Below are 14,412 nucleotides of genomic sequence, written 5' to 3' on the forward strand. Positions count from 1 at the left end.
TGAACACACCATCCCCACTGTCAAATATGGTGGTGGCAGCATCATGCTCTGGGGGTGCTTCTCTTCAGCAGGGACAGGGAAGCTGGTCAGAGTTGATGGGAAGATGGATGGAGCCAAATACAGGGCAATCTTGGAAGAAAACCTCTTGGAGTCTGCTAAAGACTTGAGACTGGGGCGGAGGTTCACCTTCCAGCAGGACAACGACCCTAAACATAAAGCCAGGGCAACAATGGAACGGTTTAAAACAAAACATATCCATGTGTTAGAATGGCCCAGTCAAAGTCCAGATCTAAATCCAATCCAGAATCTGTGGCAAGATCTGAAAACTGCTGTTCACAAACGCTGTCCATCTAATCTGACTGAGCTGGAGCTGTTTTGCAAAGAAGAATGGGCAAGGATTTCAGTCTGTAGATGTGCAAAGCTGGTAGAGACATACCCTAAAAGACTGGCAACTGTAACTGCAGCAAAAGGTGGTTCTACAAAGTATTGACTCAGGGGGCTGAATAATTACGCACACCCCACTTTGCAGTTATTTATTTGTAAAAAATGTTTGGAATCATGTATGATTTTCGTTCCACTTCTCACGTGTACACCACTTTGTATTGGTCTTTCACCTGGAATTCCAATAACATTGATTCATGTTTGTGGCTGTAATGTGACAAAATGTGGAAAAGTTCAAGGGGGCCGAATACTTTTGCAAGCCACTGTATATGACCGTTAGCTCTCTGAGGTATCAGACCTCAGCGCTGAAGACTCAGAATGTGTAACTTTTGCTTTTCTTTGTTAAACAGTTCTCTGAAGACACAAAATAAAGTTTATGTAACTGTAACTGACATGCTTATAAAACTATTCAAGCTTTTCCAATAAAGCTTCCTCTAAGGGTTCCTGCCTGTTCGTACCTTTCATGACAGACCTCAGAGGGTTAAAACAGTCACACCACATCACTGGTTTTTATTTTGTATGTTTGCAGCTGTCTCTGCTGTTTTTGTCTCTTTGTGGACTCTTTGTCCCCTCTGGGATCTTTTTCTCTGTATTTTTGTTCCAGAAATGTTCAGAGTCACTTCAAACAGAGGCTCTGGCCAAACTCTGAGTTTAATGAGTTCCACTGAAAGACCACTCCTTAAAAATCAAATTAACCAACTCAGCTGAGCCGTATATAAAAGATAATATTATTAACATTAATATTATTACAGGACAAGCATGTGCGCATTACTTACTCCATGTCAGACACATCCATCACATAAAAAACTTTCTGATGAGGTACAAATATTTCTACTTCAACATGATGTGAGAGAAAAAGGCAAACAAGGTTTCTGCTGCTCTGCTGACACTGAGAGGACGAGGAGGAGTTACAAGGTTTACTGCCCATCGTCACCAGGAGCTCAACACGACACATCCACAGGGAGCTCATATGACCCAGGCGACGACGAGAGCGAAGAACGTCAGGGTTTGCTGTATCCAAAGATTCCAACAGGAAAGTGTTTGACGTGTGTCGGCCACTGAGCCGCCAGCTGGAAAAACTTTACGTCATTCCACTCCACGCCATCGACGGACACTGAGAGACACGAGGAGGAATTCAGTTCAACTCATGCAGCGTCAAATCACAGTCGCTTCAAGGTGCTTTATATTGTAACTGCTTTAGAAAAAAGGAAAGTTTGAAGCCTAATCTTGAAAGTAGAGATAGTGTCTGTCTCCTGAATCCAAACTGGAAGCTGGTTCCACAGAAGAGGGGCCTGAAAACTGAAGGCTCTGCCTCCCATTCTACTTTTAAATACTCTAGGAACAACAAGTAGGCCTGCAGTGTGAGAGCGAAGTGCTCTAATAGGGTGATATGGTACTACAAGGTCATTAAGATAAGATGGGGCCTGATTATTTAAGACCTTGTATGTGAGGAGCAGGATTTTGAATTCTGGATTTAACAGGAAGCCAATGAAGGGAAGCCAAAACAGGAGAAATCTGCTCTCTCTTTCTAGTCCCTGTCAGGACTCTTGCTGCAGCATTTTGGATTAACTGAAGGCTTTTCAGCGAGTTTTTAGGACATCCTGATAATAATGAATTACAGTAGTCCAGCCTGGAAGTAATAAATGCATGAACTAGTTTTTCAGCGTCACTCTGAGACAGGATATTTCTAATTTTAGAGATGTTGCACAAATGGAAGAAAGCAGTCTTACATATTTGTTTAATATGTGCGTTGAAGGACATGTCCTGGTCAAAAATGACTCCAAGGTTCCTCACAGTGTTACTGGAGGCCAAGGTAATGCCATCCAGAGTAAGAATCTGGTTTAGTCTGTGCTTCTTAACCAGGTGTGTGTGTTTACCTCTGAGTGTGTGTTGGTGTTTGGAGGTACAGATCAACCTGCTGATTCCTTCAATCAGCTGACTCCTTGACTCCGTCTCCTTCTCCTTTGCCTTCTTACTGAGAAATATGACTGACAAACACACATTCATTATCACCTTCAACAACACCTTCATCTTCACCTCAAACTTCATCCTTCTCTTCCTCACCTTTCTTGTTCTTCTCCTTCGTCACCACCGTCATGCTCATCAGCTCTCCTCCGCTGAGCCTCGACACCTGCAGACAGCGGAAGTTGCTCTTCAGCGTGTTCTTCATCCCGATTTCCTTCTTCCGCTCTCCTCCTCCTCCTCCACCCTGGCTGCTCCAGTAGTCCACCTGCAGTCCCATCACCTCTGTGGGACAGCTGCACAGAAAAAAGGAGGATCACGACTCTGATCACAGAGGAACGGCGTTCGTCTGGGAAAAAGCTGCAGGCAGGAAGTACCTGGTGGAGGGGGAGGGAGGAGGTGTCGAGGTGATGTTGATCGGTGCTCCTGATTGGGAGGGAGGAGATCCAAGTATGATGTCATCAGAGTCCACTGTGGAGGGGCAAGAGGAACATTTAACAAAGACATCAGAGGCTGTCAGAGGTCAAAGGGCATGGGGAAGGTAGGCAGGCATACCTGAGGTGGACATGAAGTTCTGCTCCACGATGCCGACCTTCACCAGCTGAGAACAGGCACAAAAACAGTTTTTATGTCTGTCACATACCTGTCATTCCAGAATATGCTTCATGTGCCTGCTGCTGTACATTAGCACGTTAGCGCACATGGCAGGTGTAACGTTGGTCCATCAATGCTGAACCAGAGCTCCAGATGTAAGCTGCCATCAGCTCTTGGTTCAGCAGACAATAAAGCACTTTGAGCGCTCAAACAGTGAAGAAAGGCGCTACAAAGTCCATTCACCATTTTAAACCATGCTGTCCTAAAGAGTCCGCCTGCAGCACACACCTGTCACCTGTTTGAAAATAGTAGATACACCTTTGGTATCAATGTGAAGCTCCTACGTTGCCTCGTTCACACACTTCGGAGTCCATGCCGTCCGCTCGCCCGCCCTGCGGGGGGACGACCATACCCAATCAGCCTTTTAAAGCTGGGGGGTAGAAAGCATTGCAAAACCAAAAGTATGACATAGGCTCGTTGAACTGCTGAGCAGCTGAAATTCAGCTTTGAACATCCAGCAGCATCCTCAGCTTACAGAGAGTTACAAGAAGAGCTGATGCAGCTCGCTGTGAAACAACTTTATGAAACAAATTCATTTATCAGTTTAAAGACTTTTTCTTTGGACTACTTCCTGTTGATTGAAGGTTTTGCACTGCCTTTGTATTTATACTAGAGATGGACCGATCCGATATTACGTATCGGTATCGGTCCGATACTGACGTAAGCTACTGGATCGGATATCGGAAAGAAATAAAAAATGTAATCCGATCCATTAAATATCAAAAAAGCACCTCACAAAACTTGGGACATGGCATAACTCGGCTCATAACCATAGCACGTTGGAGCAGTGTGCCTCAGGTGATAGAGCGGCTGTGTGTATTTGTAGCCTCACTACCAAACCAGCATTTCATCTCCGAGGAAGTTATCCCAGAGAGAAGTAAAGCAAGTGTGTAAGTTCATCTCTGAATGTTTGTAAAGCGTTCCCATGTTAAGCTTAACAACCGATATATAGAGCGACTGCCTCTCTCTCCCTCTCCTGTTGCTACTTCAATCGTGAAACTGATCAATGATCAGCTGATCGGCTTTTCTGTCGCGAGTCCGTCTCTCTTCTTTGTTTTTGGCCCACTTTGCACCAGAAAGAGGAAACCAGCGGCTGAACAACAGCAGCACGTTTAAGCTTGATAAGCTGTTGTTAGAATGTATTTAATATTACTTTCTACACCAGGATCCTTTTCTACGTAGCTGACGGCTGGTAACTGTGCAGGGGCGGATCTAGCAAAGTGTAGCCAGGGGGGCCGATAGGGCATGAACAGGGAAAAGGGGGCACAAAGACATACTTTTCTTTCTTATTCTCATTTAAAATATCTAGCTTTTAATAAATAATTATCTGAATCTCACACCCAAAGTTTTAATCTGATGTAAAATGTATAGAAGTCCATTACTATATATAGTAACTGTTAAGTCTAATATACCCTAGTAAGCTATAGTACTTTTTCCTGTGGGAAGGTACCATCTGTGCAGTCTGCAATTCTGTTGAAGAAAGATGTTGAATCTATTTAATTATTCTTGAAAAATAATTTATTTCTGTGCACTTTTTTTTCCACCCTGCATCAAATTAAAGTTGATTACGTCGATTAAGCATCATGAGGTGGAGGGTGGGGGGTGGTTCCCTATTTTTTTTTGCTGGGAGTTTGCAACCCTATTAGTTAGGCTGCTTAATATTTCTGCTAAGTACTCTTTAAAATACCAGAATAGGGAGGATGGAGCAGGTTTAAGTTTATTAGATTGATCAGTGTTGCTGAACTATGAAATATTTTGGGTGCAGTGTATTTTTTACATACAGGTATAACAGAATAGCTTTAGTGTTGTTGTTTATTTAAACTTGAGTATGAACTTATACAAAATGCAGCAAGATATTAAAAAACAGTTTTATTGATTACAAAATACACTATATCGGATTCATATCGGTATCGGCAGATATCCAAATTTATGATATCGGTATCGGACATAAAAAAGTGGTATCGTGCCATCTCTAATTTATACTGCTATAAAATGTCCCGTTCTTGGCGTTGAGGGTGTCATACAGGAACTCCAGGAGCACAGCAGCATTTCTTACCCCGATAAAAGGAAGAAACTTCTGGCAGGAGTCATCGTCGGGGCTGTGGAGCAAGAGCAAAATGAACTGATAAAAGCAGTGATGGGAATAACGATGTTACAAGTAACGGCGTTACTACCGGCGTTACTTTTTTCAGTAACGAGTAATCTAACTAATTACTATTTCTCTCGTTACAACGCTGTTACCGTTACTAACAAGAAAATGCGGTGCGGTCGCGTTACTATTTTTTAACAGTTGAAGCATCTTATATCAGCTGCAGGAAGTAGCTGTAAGTAATCTGGACGCTACAGCTTTAAGCAGCTGCGCGCTCCCGCGGACGGCAATCACTTTCTAGCACAACACCTGGAGCTCAGGGGGCAAAACAATCACCTGAGTGCTGCTGTTTGACTGAGGAAGAATAAAGTAGTCGTGGTAAGTCAATCACATGACCACTTAAAGATGCCAAAGCAACAAGGTGACATATACCAGTTTTTAAATTGTGCTGATAGGCCACGTAAAACCAGAGTCATGATAAACAATATATACGATGCATTTTTTCCTCAATAGTTTCGTCACGTTTAACGTCTAAGGACAGCCCTAGCAAGCACTCTCTGCTTATGACGAAAACATAAAGAAACAAAACAAAAAAACAGCCCGTTCATGTTGGTGGAAAAATGCACCATGTCGACCAATCAAAAAATGATATGGCAACATGACATTTGGTTGTTTAGGAAGAGGGGGAAGTTTTAGGAGTGATGGCGAGAGAGAGAGAGAGAGAGAGAGAGAGTTTTAAGATGTGAGAGATTTGTGACGTTTAGTGTGTTTGGAGTGTGTAGTTAATGTGTTGTCTTGTGTAGTTAGTGTGTAGTGTTGTGGATAGTTTTGTGTTGTGTGTCAGAACAATGAGGCGACTGCTGTCTCCAGGTAGAAACAGCAGTGATACACCTGCTGCTGTCAGACCTGCAGGTATCAGGCTGTGATGTTCTCCTTTGTAGTGGACAGAAATATTTTTTTGGAGTGGCACAAATAATTTTTGTGGCATCTTATTGAAGAACAGCTGATTGTTCTGTAAATAGTTTGAAATGGTTATTTTAAAAGGGGTAAAAGGTAAATGGATGCAAATAACTTTGTTTGCTAAACTTGTGCATAGGATTTTAAAATTGAAAATTTATATTTGCATTTAAAGTTATGAAATATGATTCATTAAACATGTTTGTGGTTGTTACATTAAAAATATAACTTTTTCTACTCAGACTTTATGTTTCTTGACTGATTTTAGATCAATTGTGTTAATACAGTATGTCAACATGAAAACATAACTGTAAATTCAGACACGTGAGGTTGTGCTGATGTTACCAAACAAGGCAAAGTAAATAGATTTTAAAGGTAAAATGTAGAGGAAACATCAAAAGTAGCTAAAAATGGCCAATTATACCCCAGAGGGTTAAACTTTTTTTTTTAAAGTAACGCAATAGTTACTTTTCAAGTATTCAATTACTTTTAGAATCTTGTAACTCAGTTACTAACTCAGTTACTTTTTTGAAGAAGTAACTAGTAACTATAATTAATTACTTTTTCAAAGTAACTTGCCCAACACTGGATAAAAGTGAGAAGATCGTTTCGTTATAAATGAAAGATTTTCTCTTGCTGCAGTTTCTATGATGGCCACTGGGTGCTGCTGTGATTTGGTCCTGACTGAAAAGCAAACAGGAAACTTTCAGCTCTCGGTGCATCAAAGACTCAAAGATTTTTATTGCCAATTGGCGGCACGTACAGGAGAATAGGAATACTGTTTCTCACCTTACTGTACAGAAGAATACAGAGAAGTAAGAGTTAAGAAAGATGAAGGACACTCAAACCTATATACAGTAATGCAGTACTGCAAGTTTTTATTTAGTTATCATCGTCCCCTGTCAGAAAAACATTATTAGTCATGACATTAACACTGGTACACTCTGAATTTTACCGCCAACATGGAGTGGCTTCTGCTTGGCACGCATCGTTCGGAACAGCTGGGAGGATTTTAACCACAAATAAACGGGTTCAGAGTGAGAAAGTACCAGCTGTGCTGCAGCGCTTTCCTTCAACATGGGTTTGCTCAGTGGCACCAAGTGTCCAAAAATCGAAAGCAGACCGAAGGCAGAACCATTACAGGGGTCAGAACTTGAGTGGTGGAGGTTTACAGCAAACAAACACAAAGAGGAAGTGACTGAAGTGTTTGATGAGCATTCCCTCCTCTCCGGTCGGATCCTGATGCTGAGGGGAACATACCTCTTGTGTTTGCAGGTCAGCATGGCCTCTGAGATCGGACACAGGTGAGAAACAGCAGCTCCGGCCAAATACTGAGAAACCCGACCGGCTATGCCCACAGGATCTGTCAGAAACAAACCACATCACATCCTGTGGTTTTTATCCCAGGTCCAAAAAACACTTGGAAAGGTTGGATTTGTGTTTGTGCTCAGTCAGAGAAGCGATGCTTCAACCAGTAAATGACACAAAGAAGAGGCCAAACGAATGAGTCTCATCTCATATAAATGCTTCTGTTTTACTAAAACCAGCTCTTTAAACTGCTGCTGAGGTGTCATGCAGCAATAATTGGGAGGAAACCTTTAAAACTACTAGTCAGAGGTACCGAGAGGAGGTGGCTCCGGGCGTCCAAACAGCTCCCTCCAGCTGGCGTCCACGAACAAACCGCTGAACTTCCCATCCAGGGAAGACAGGTACTTGGCCAGCGGGTGGACTCCTGCAGAGAAACGCATTAGAGGAAGGTTCATGAGCCAAAACATGCTATCCACCAGCCCAATGAGCTGCCTCACATGAACTCTACATAGCTTTAAGGAGCTCTACTGAGATCTAAAGAGATCTCTGGATCTCTAAGCCTTCACCAGCGGCAACTGGAAACGGAGCTGGTACGAGCAATGTTTAGCTGTAAAACCACTTTTTTCACTGTGTAAGGGGAAAAGATGTAAGAAGCTTCAGGTCTTTACCCAAAACACAACACATGAAGCACCTGCTCACTGATCCATGTCGGGGTCATTGGTCAAAAGAAGGAATATAGGTCACTCTATCTGTAACCTGACAAATTTAAAACACTTTCTGATCCAATGTCTCTGATTTCAATACAATTTTTTATCAAGTATAAACATAGAGAGATGGAGAGACCGAGTGAATGAATGAATGGTGGTGAAAATGAAAATGGAAAAAAAGGAAACAGAATGTAAGAAAATGTTAGAGCACAAGCAGAAAAGTGCACTGGGTCACCAACTGCTGCACTTGCACTGGGATAAGACCAGGAGGTAGACATAGGCCCTTAGAAGGATATGCAATAAACACCCCTATTCCCCACAGCCCACCACAGCTCTCTCCGGTAGAGTATCACTTCCTGTTCCTGCTCAAACACAGTGATGTTTCTGAGTAGCTTTTCTGCTTAGCAATTTAATTAAAACCTTTTAAATACATTCTTTTTTTCATAGTATAATCTTCACGTGCTTCATCCGAAGCGCCCTTTCTGCATACTCACGACCTAACTTATAGCCAAAGTATTCACTCACTGTGTCTCTACTGTTTCGCTAGCTTAGCTTAGCTCGTAGCCGACTCGTTAGCACCATGGCTACTTCACCTGTCCCTCCTGCACTTTCCTGCTCATTGTGTCAGATGTTTAGTTACTCCTCGGCCTCCTTTAGCAGTAATGATACCTGTAACAAATGTAGCATATTTGCAGCTCTGGAGGCCAGGATTACTGAATTGGAGACTCGGCTTCGCACCCTTCATTCACCCGTAGCTAGCCAGGCCCCTGTAGCTGGTGCAGCCGAAGATAGCGCAGGCCCCGCTAGCTGTTCCCCGGCAGACCCCAAGCAGCTGGGGAAAGAGGGCGGCTTGGTGACGGTGAGGAGGAAGCATAGTCCTAAACAGAAGCCCCAGGTACACCACCAACCTGTTCATGTGTCTAACCGTTTTTCCCTACTCGGCGACACACCCGCCGGGGGTCAAACTCTGGTAATTGGTGATTCTGTTCTCAGACATGTGAAGCTAGAGACACCGGCAACCATAGTCAATTGTCTTCCAGGGGCCAGAGCAGGCGACATTGAAGGAAATTTAAAACTGCTGGCTAAGGGTAAACGTAAATACAGTAAGATCATAATTCACGTCGGCAGTAATGACACCCGGTTACGCCAATCGGAGGTCACTAAAATCAATATTGAATCGGTGTGTAACTTTGCCAAAACAATGTGGGACTCTGTAGTTTTCTCTGGTCCCCTCCCCAATCAGACCAGGAGTGACATGTTTAGCCGCATGTTCTCCTTAAATTGCTGGCTGTCTGAGTGGTGTCCCAGAAACGATGTGGGCTTCATAGATAATTGGCAAACCTTCTGGAGGAAACCTGGTCTTGTTAGGAGAGACGGCATCCATCCCACTTTGGATGGAGCAGCTCTCATTTCTAGAAATATGGACAAATTTATCAAACCCCCCAAAATATGACTATCCAGAGTTGGGACCAGGAAGCAGAGTTCCTGTATTGGCTTCCTGTTAAATCCAGAATTGAATTCAAAATCCTGCTCCTCACATACAAGGTCTTAAATAATCAGGCCCCATCTTATCTTAATGACCTTGTAGTACCATATCACCCTATTAGAGCACTTCGCTCTCGCTCTGCAGGCCTACTTGTTGTTCCTAGAGTATTTAAAAGTAGAATGGGAGGCAGAGCCTTCAGTTTTCAGGCCCCTCTTCTGTGGAACCAGCTTCCAGTTTGGATTCGGGAGACAGACACTATCTCTACTTTCAAGATTAGGCTTAAAACTTTCCTTTTTGCTAAAGCATATAGTTAGGGCTGGACCAGGTGACCCTGAATCCTCCCTTAGTTATGCTGCAATAGACGTAGGCTGCCGGGGATTCCCATGATGCATTGAGTTTTTCTTTCCAGTCACCTTTCTCACTCACTATGTGTTAACAGACCTCTCTCTCAAGTCTCCTCTTTGGACCTAGGTGTTCACATATCCTCTGCCAGACCCTCTGAACAGGGGTCCAGGACCATGCAGCACGCATGCAGCTATCAGCAGAGATGCCTGTGCAGGGGTTTCACTGGAACACTGGAACATCCTTTGTTTGGTATTGTGTGTCAAACAGAGAGCTTTGTACTGTGTAAGTTGGGACATTAGTCATCAAGTTTCCACATGTTTGTGTCCAGATGTTATGACCTGGGTTGATGCACATGCTCCATTGGCAGCAGCTCCCTGTCCTAACACGTCTGTAGGTTGTGAAAGAAACGCGTCGAGTTACACAAGCAATACTTTATTTCCTCCTGGATGTTACAGTCACGTATAAACCTGTAATATGGAAGGTCATCAAACAGCAGCTCTGGTTTTCGCTGAATAGCTTTCATCTCTAAAATAAATGCAAGCTTTTATTAGCCTCACATAAATGATAGAAATATACTGGTCCCAGCACTGTGACTTACAGGATTTGGCTTTTTGGATTTAAAGGTCAGTTCTTCCAAAGTTTCATTAAGTGATTTGCATATTTTTGTCTCTATCAACTCCTGAGGGGATTCTCTATGAACAATCTCTAACTGTGTTTGTATTCACTGCTGCATGCACTGTGTGCTTTCAGAAGATATTACCTGAACGCCTGAATGAACACGATGAAGGAGCCGTGAGTCCAAAGAGATGTAAAAAGGTTTATTTAATAGTCCTGTGAATTCACCTGTCCAAGCAACTGCTTTTAAACCGTCACATTAAGACTCAAAACATTATTATAGAAATAATGATTTACTTCTCTCTGTTTGCTCCACATAGAGATGTTGCTGTGGATAAACAGAAACCATTTCTTTGTTTTAAAGCAGTTTGGTGAACACTGATTACTTTGGTTTATTCACAATAAGAGGAGCACACTTCCTGGAAACACTGACTGCTCTGGAGCATCTCCAGTACGTGCTAGTCAAAACCATGACAGCTAAGTGTCTGTGAAGGTTCTCAGTCATCCAGGTCATCGTAGTCTAAGGAGCTTGGAAAGAAAAGCGTCTGGACTTCTTTGAGTTGCTTGAAGATGTTTCACCTCTCATCCGAGAAGCTTCTTCAGTTCTAAGGGTCAGTGGTGGAGAGTCCCAGATTTAAACCCAGTGGGAGTGTCCCCCCAAAGAGGGACAAAGGACCCCCTGATGATCCTCTACCTAATCACATGAGCCAAGGTGTGAAAGCGGTGTATGCTGTACAGTGCAGCGAGGAATGCCCAGACCTCTACATCGGAGAGACCAAACAGCCACTTCACAAGCGCATGGCACAACATAGAAGAGCCACCTCCACAGGACAAGACTCAGCAGTTCATCTGCATCTTAAGGACAAAGGTCACTCTTTCGAGGATGCCAATGTTCACATTTTGGACAGAGAGGACAGATGGTTTGAAAGAGGAGTGAAAGAGGCCATCTATGTCCACTGTGAGCGACCATCTTTGAACAGAGGCGGTGGTTTACGACACCAACTGTCTGCCATCTATAATCCAGTTTTGAGATCCCTCCCCAGACGCCTTAACGCCCACTCACATCCTGGGCCATCTGACCTCAGGACATCACATGATAGGGTGGGGCCAGGTTTAACAATGAGCTCACCTGAAACCCTGGCTGATTGGGACCCACACCCACTTTCACACCTTGGCTCATGTGATTAGAGGATCATCAGGGGGTCCTTTGTCCCTCTTTGGGGGGGAAACTCCCACTGGGTTTAAATCTGGGACTCTCCACCATTTGACCTTAGAACTGAAGAAGTTTCTCGGATGAGAGGTGAAACGTCTTCAAGCAACTCAAAGAAGTCCAGACGCTTTTCTTTGCAAGCTCCTTAGACCATGACAGCTAAGAGAAATAATTATAAGTCCCATATTTGAGCACACAGTAATTAACTTCACATTGTTAAAGAATGGTGTATTTCTGAATGATATATATTTAATAAATCCGTAAACTAACAACTGCACAATACTTGTTACAATTAAATTTATTGTAACAAAAATGAAGAAAATGTCATTTTCACCCAACTTTTATGCTGATTGAACCAATATGACAAGCAGCAGAGCACAAAAACGAAATCATCAGTAGATATGGAACAAACACTGGAGTTTCCAGACGGTACTCTCATCATAACTGAGACAATGATTTAGTAAAATATGTGCATATTTCTTATTTTGGAGACCTACCTACCATAATTCACATTATGTTTAAAATATCAGTATGTACCATTGATGTCGGGGTTGTTACTCGAGAAAAGAAACTCACTTTCCCATAATCACCAGTGAACAATATAAAGTCTCACACACCGTGTTTACGCATGAACACAAAGCAAAGATGGTCGTCATGGTGATTCTACTGTAGAAATATGAACAGGCTCTGCTGGGCTGAGGTCTCCGTACACTCAGCTTTAACATCACTCTGGGTTAATGCTAGTTTAGCATTAGCATGCACTCTGTGCAGATGTTAGCATTAAAATGTAGCTGCATTCAGTTTGCACTTCGGCACCACGCTCTCGTCCTTTTGTGTAATAAAAGTCCTGAAATGTTCACAGCTCCACCGTTTCCTCCTCCCACACATGAACTGAAATCAGCTGATTGTCACGTGAGAAGAAAAATAAAACACAGTTGATGTTTATTTTTCCTTCTGCACGCCTGGTGTGCAGAGAACTGAAGACCCTTTGTAACAGCATAACTGTAACTGTACTGTGATTACTGAATTTAGTACATTGCTGTGTGTGTGTGTGTGTGTGTGTGTGTGTGTGTGTGTGTGTGTGATAGGCGCACCAATAGGGATGATGAGAAAGCGGATGTAGCTCAACCAATCAGACGTCTTGCTGGCCAGCTGCTCTACGAAGCAGCAGAGCACCGTGGTCAGGTAGCTCTGATCTCCTCCCACTGCCACCTTCATGGTGGGCGGAGTCTGTGAGTTGCAGTTACAGCTGCAGAAACAGATTCAGGTCAGAGAGAATATATATTCATACACATTTGTATGCAAACTTGTTTATAATCAAATGAATTTTTTGACGTAACAGGATTCAGAGCTCAGCCAGATTCAAACACTGATGTCTGTGCAGAATAAAAGTACTGATCAGATGTTCTTACAATCTCTGGATGCGTCCGATGATGGCGCTGAAGGCGGCCTGAACATCAGCCGTTGAAACGGTGCAGACGATTGGCTGATCGAAGAGAACCTCAGAGAGATACTGAGGAGGGACAGCACAGACACTGACAAAGACACGTTGGGCTCTGAACGATCATAGAAACTGAACTCAGCTTGATTCAAACCCCTGAAAGACAGAAAAAGGATGCGCACCTGTCCCTGCCAGTCTGTGGTGTTGATCAGGATAATGGAGTCAGGTATCTGATCATCAGAGAACAGGATGTGGTTCAGCTGATCCAAAACCGACTTTCTAGCTACCTAAAAACAGGCACCAGTCTTTAGTATCAGATATGAAGCACTGCAGTTCCTCTAGTGCCCACTTGAGGCTCCAAAAGTGAATCGGTACAGCGACTGTGTCCATCTTTCATTTGGAGATAAGTTATCTGAATTTCAGGAGGGGGGCCAAACCTGAAACACCCCCCTCCTAGTTCGCTGTCTATCTGTGACCGCCCCTGCACTTTAAACTGTGGTTTCTCGTTTTGGTGCCCAACCAATATCCTTTTTTCAATTCATTCACTTCTCATTAGTAAATGTACACCTCCCCAGGCCGGGAGCTGACACCAGTCTCCTTTGAGGGTTTCCCCAAACCGGAGCCTCAATTCATCCTCACGCCAGCCGTCATTATCACGAGAAACGCCGTAACAACAGGATGTGGTCCCAGCTAGAGAAATACAGGTAAGACAGACAGTTCACTCTGACCCTGAACCTAAATCTGACCCTCTGCAGGCTTTCTCTCACACACACACACACACACACACACACACACACACACACACAGATAACGAGGTGACCGCATGCAGCGTCAGTGATTTTAACACCAAAACAGGAGCAACACTGACACCTGGTGGTGGAACATGTTCCTGCTGACACTAAGGCCCCTTTTCCATTAGTGCCTGTGAGCACACATCGGAAGAATCGATATTTCAATATCGATCCGATACCAGTAATTTATGTTCTAGAATCGATTCTCATATTAAAATATTGATATTTTAGTACTGTGTGGTAAATTTGTAGTGTTTCATTAAGAAACTATATCGTTCGGATCGTCTAATTTGGAAGGAAGTACTTCCTCTTACGCTTTTCAAAATACGGCTGTATAAATGTGTCGCAGCCCCTGGCGTGTGCACTCACTACAATGGCTGAGCGTAAACGGCATCATGTCTGGACG

At 43.4% G+C, this 14,412-nt stretch overlaps 1 protein-coding gene across 3 annotated transcripts in view; it reads right to left on the reverse strand.

Annotated features, from left to right (window-relative positions):
- Positions 1 to 636: 636 nt before the first annotated feature.
- LOC100695252 (phosphofurin acidic cluster sorting protein 1) overlaps positions 637 to 14,412 on the reverse strand; it is a 37,528-nt gene continuing 23,752 nt past the window's right edge. Inside the window, exons 14-24 of one of the 3 annotated variants that reach the window (XM_019360540.2) lie at positions 13,398 to 13,502; positions 13,187 to 13,287; positions 12,869 to 13,023; positions 7,725 to 7,835; positions 7,364 to 7,466; positions 5,114 to 5,156; positions 2,959 to 3,004; positions 2,781 to 2,874; positions 2,506 to 2,699; positions 2,319 to 2,429; positions 637 to 1,555 (exon numbers count right to left, since the gene is read on the reverse strand). In XM_019360540.2, the coding sequence (XP_019216085.1) occupies positions 1,443 to 1,555; positions 2,319 to 2,429; positions 2,506 to 2,699; positions 2,781 to 2,874; positions 2,959 to 3,004; positions 5,114 to 5,156; positions 7,364 to 7,466; positions 7,725 to 7,835; positions 12,869 to 13,023; positions 13,187 to 13,287; positions 13,398 to 13,502 (1,176 nt within the window). In that variant the 3' untranslated portion in view covers positions 637 to 1,442. Of the gene's footprint in view, positions 1,556 to 2,318; positions 2,430 to 2,505; positions 2,700 to 2,780; positions 2,875 to 2,958; positions 3,005 to 3,285; positions 3,293 to 5,113; positions 5,157 to 7,363; positions 7,467 to 7,724; positions 7,836 to 12,868; positions 13,024 to 13,186; positions 13,288 to 13,397; positions 13,503 to 14,412 lie in introns of those variants that run through there. The other 2 variants (XM_019360541.2, XR_002062614.2) reach the window with 2 other exon arrangements.

The sequence above is a fragment of the Oreochromis niloticus genome, linkage group LG6 (assembly GCF_001858045.2).
Source record: "Oreochromis niloticus isolate F11D_XX linkage group LG6, O_niloticus_UMD_NMBU, whole genome shotgun sequence".
Taxonomy (NCBI): domain Eukaryota; kingdom Metazoa; phylum Chordata; class Actinopteri; order Cichliformes; family Cichlidae; genus Oreochromis; species Oreochromis niloticus.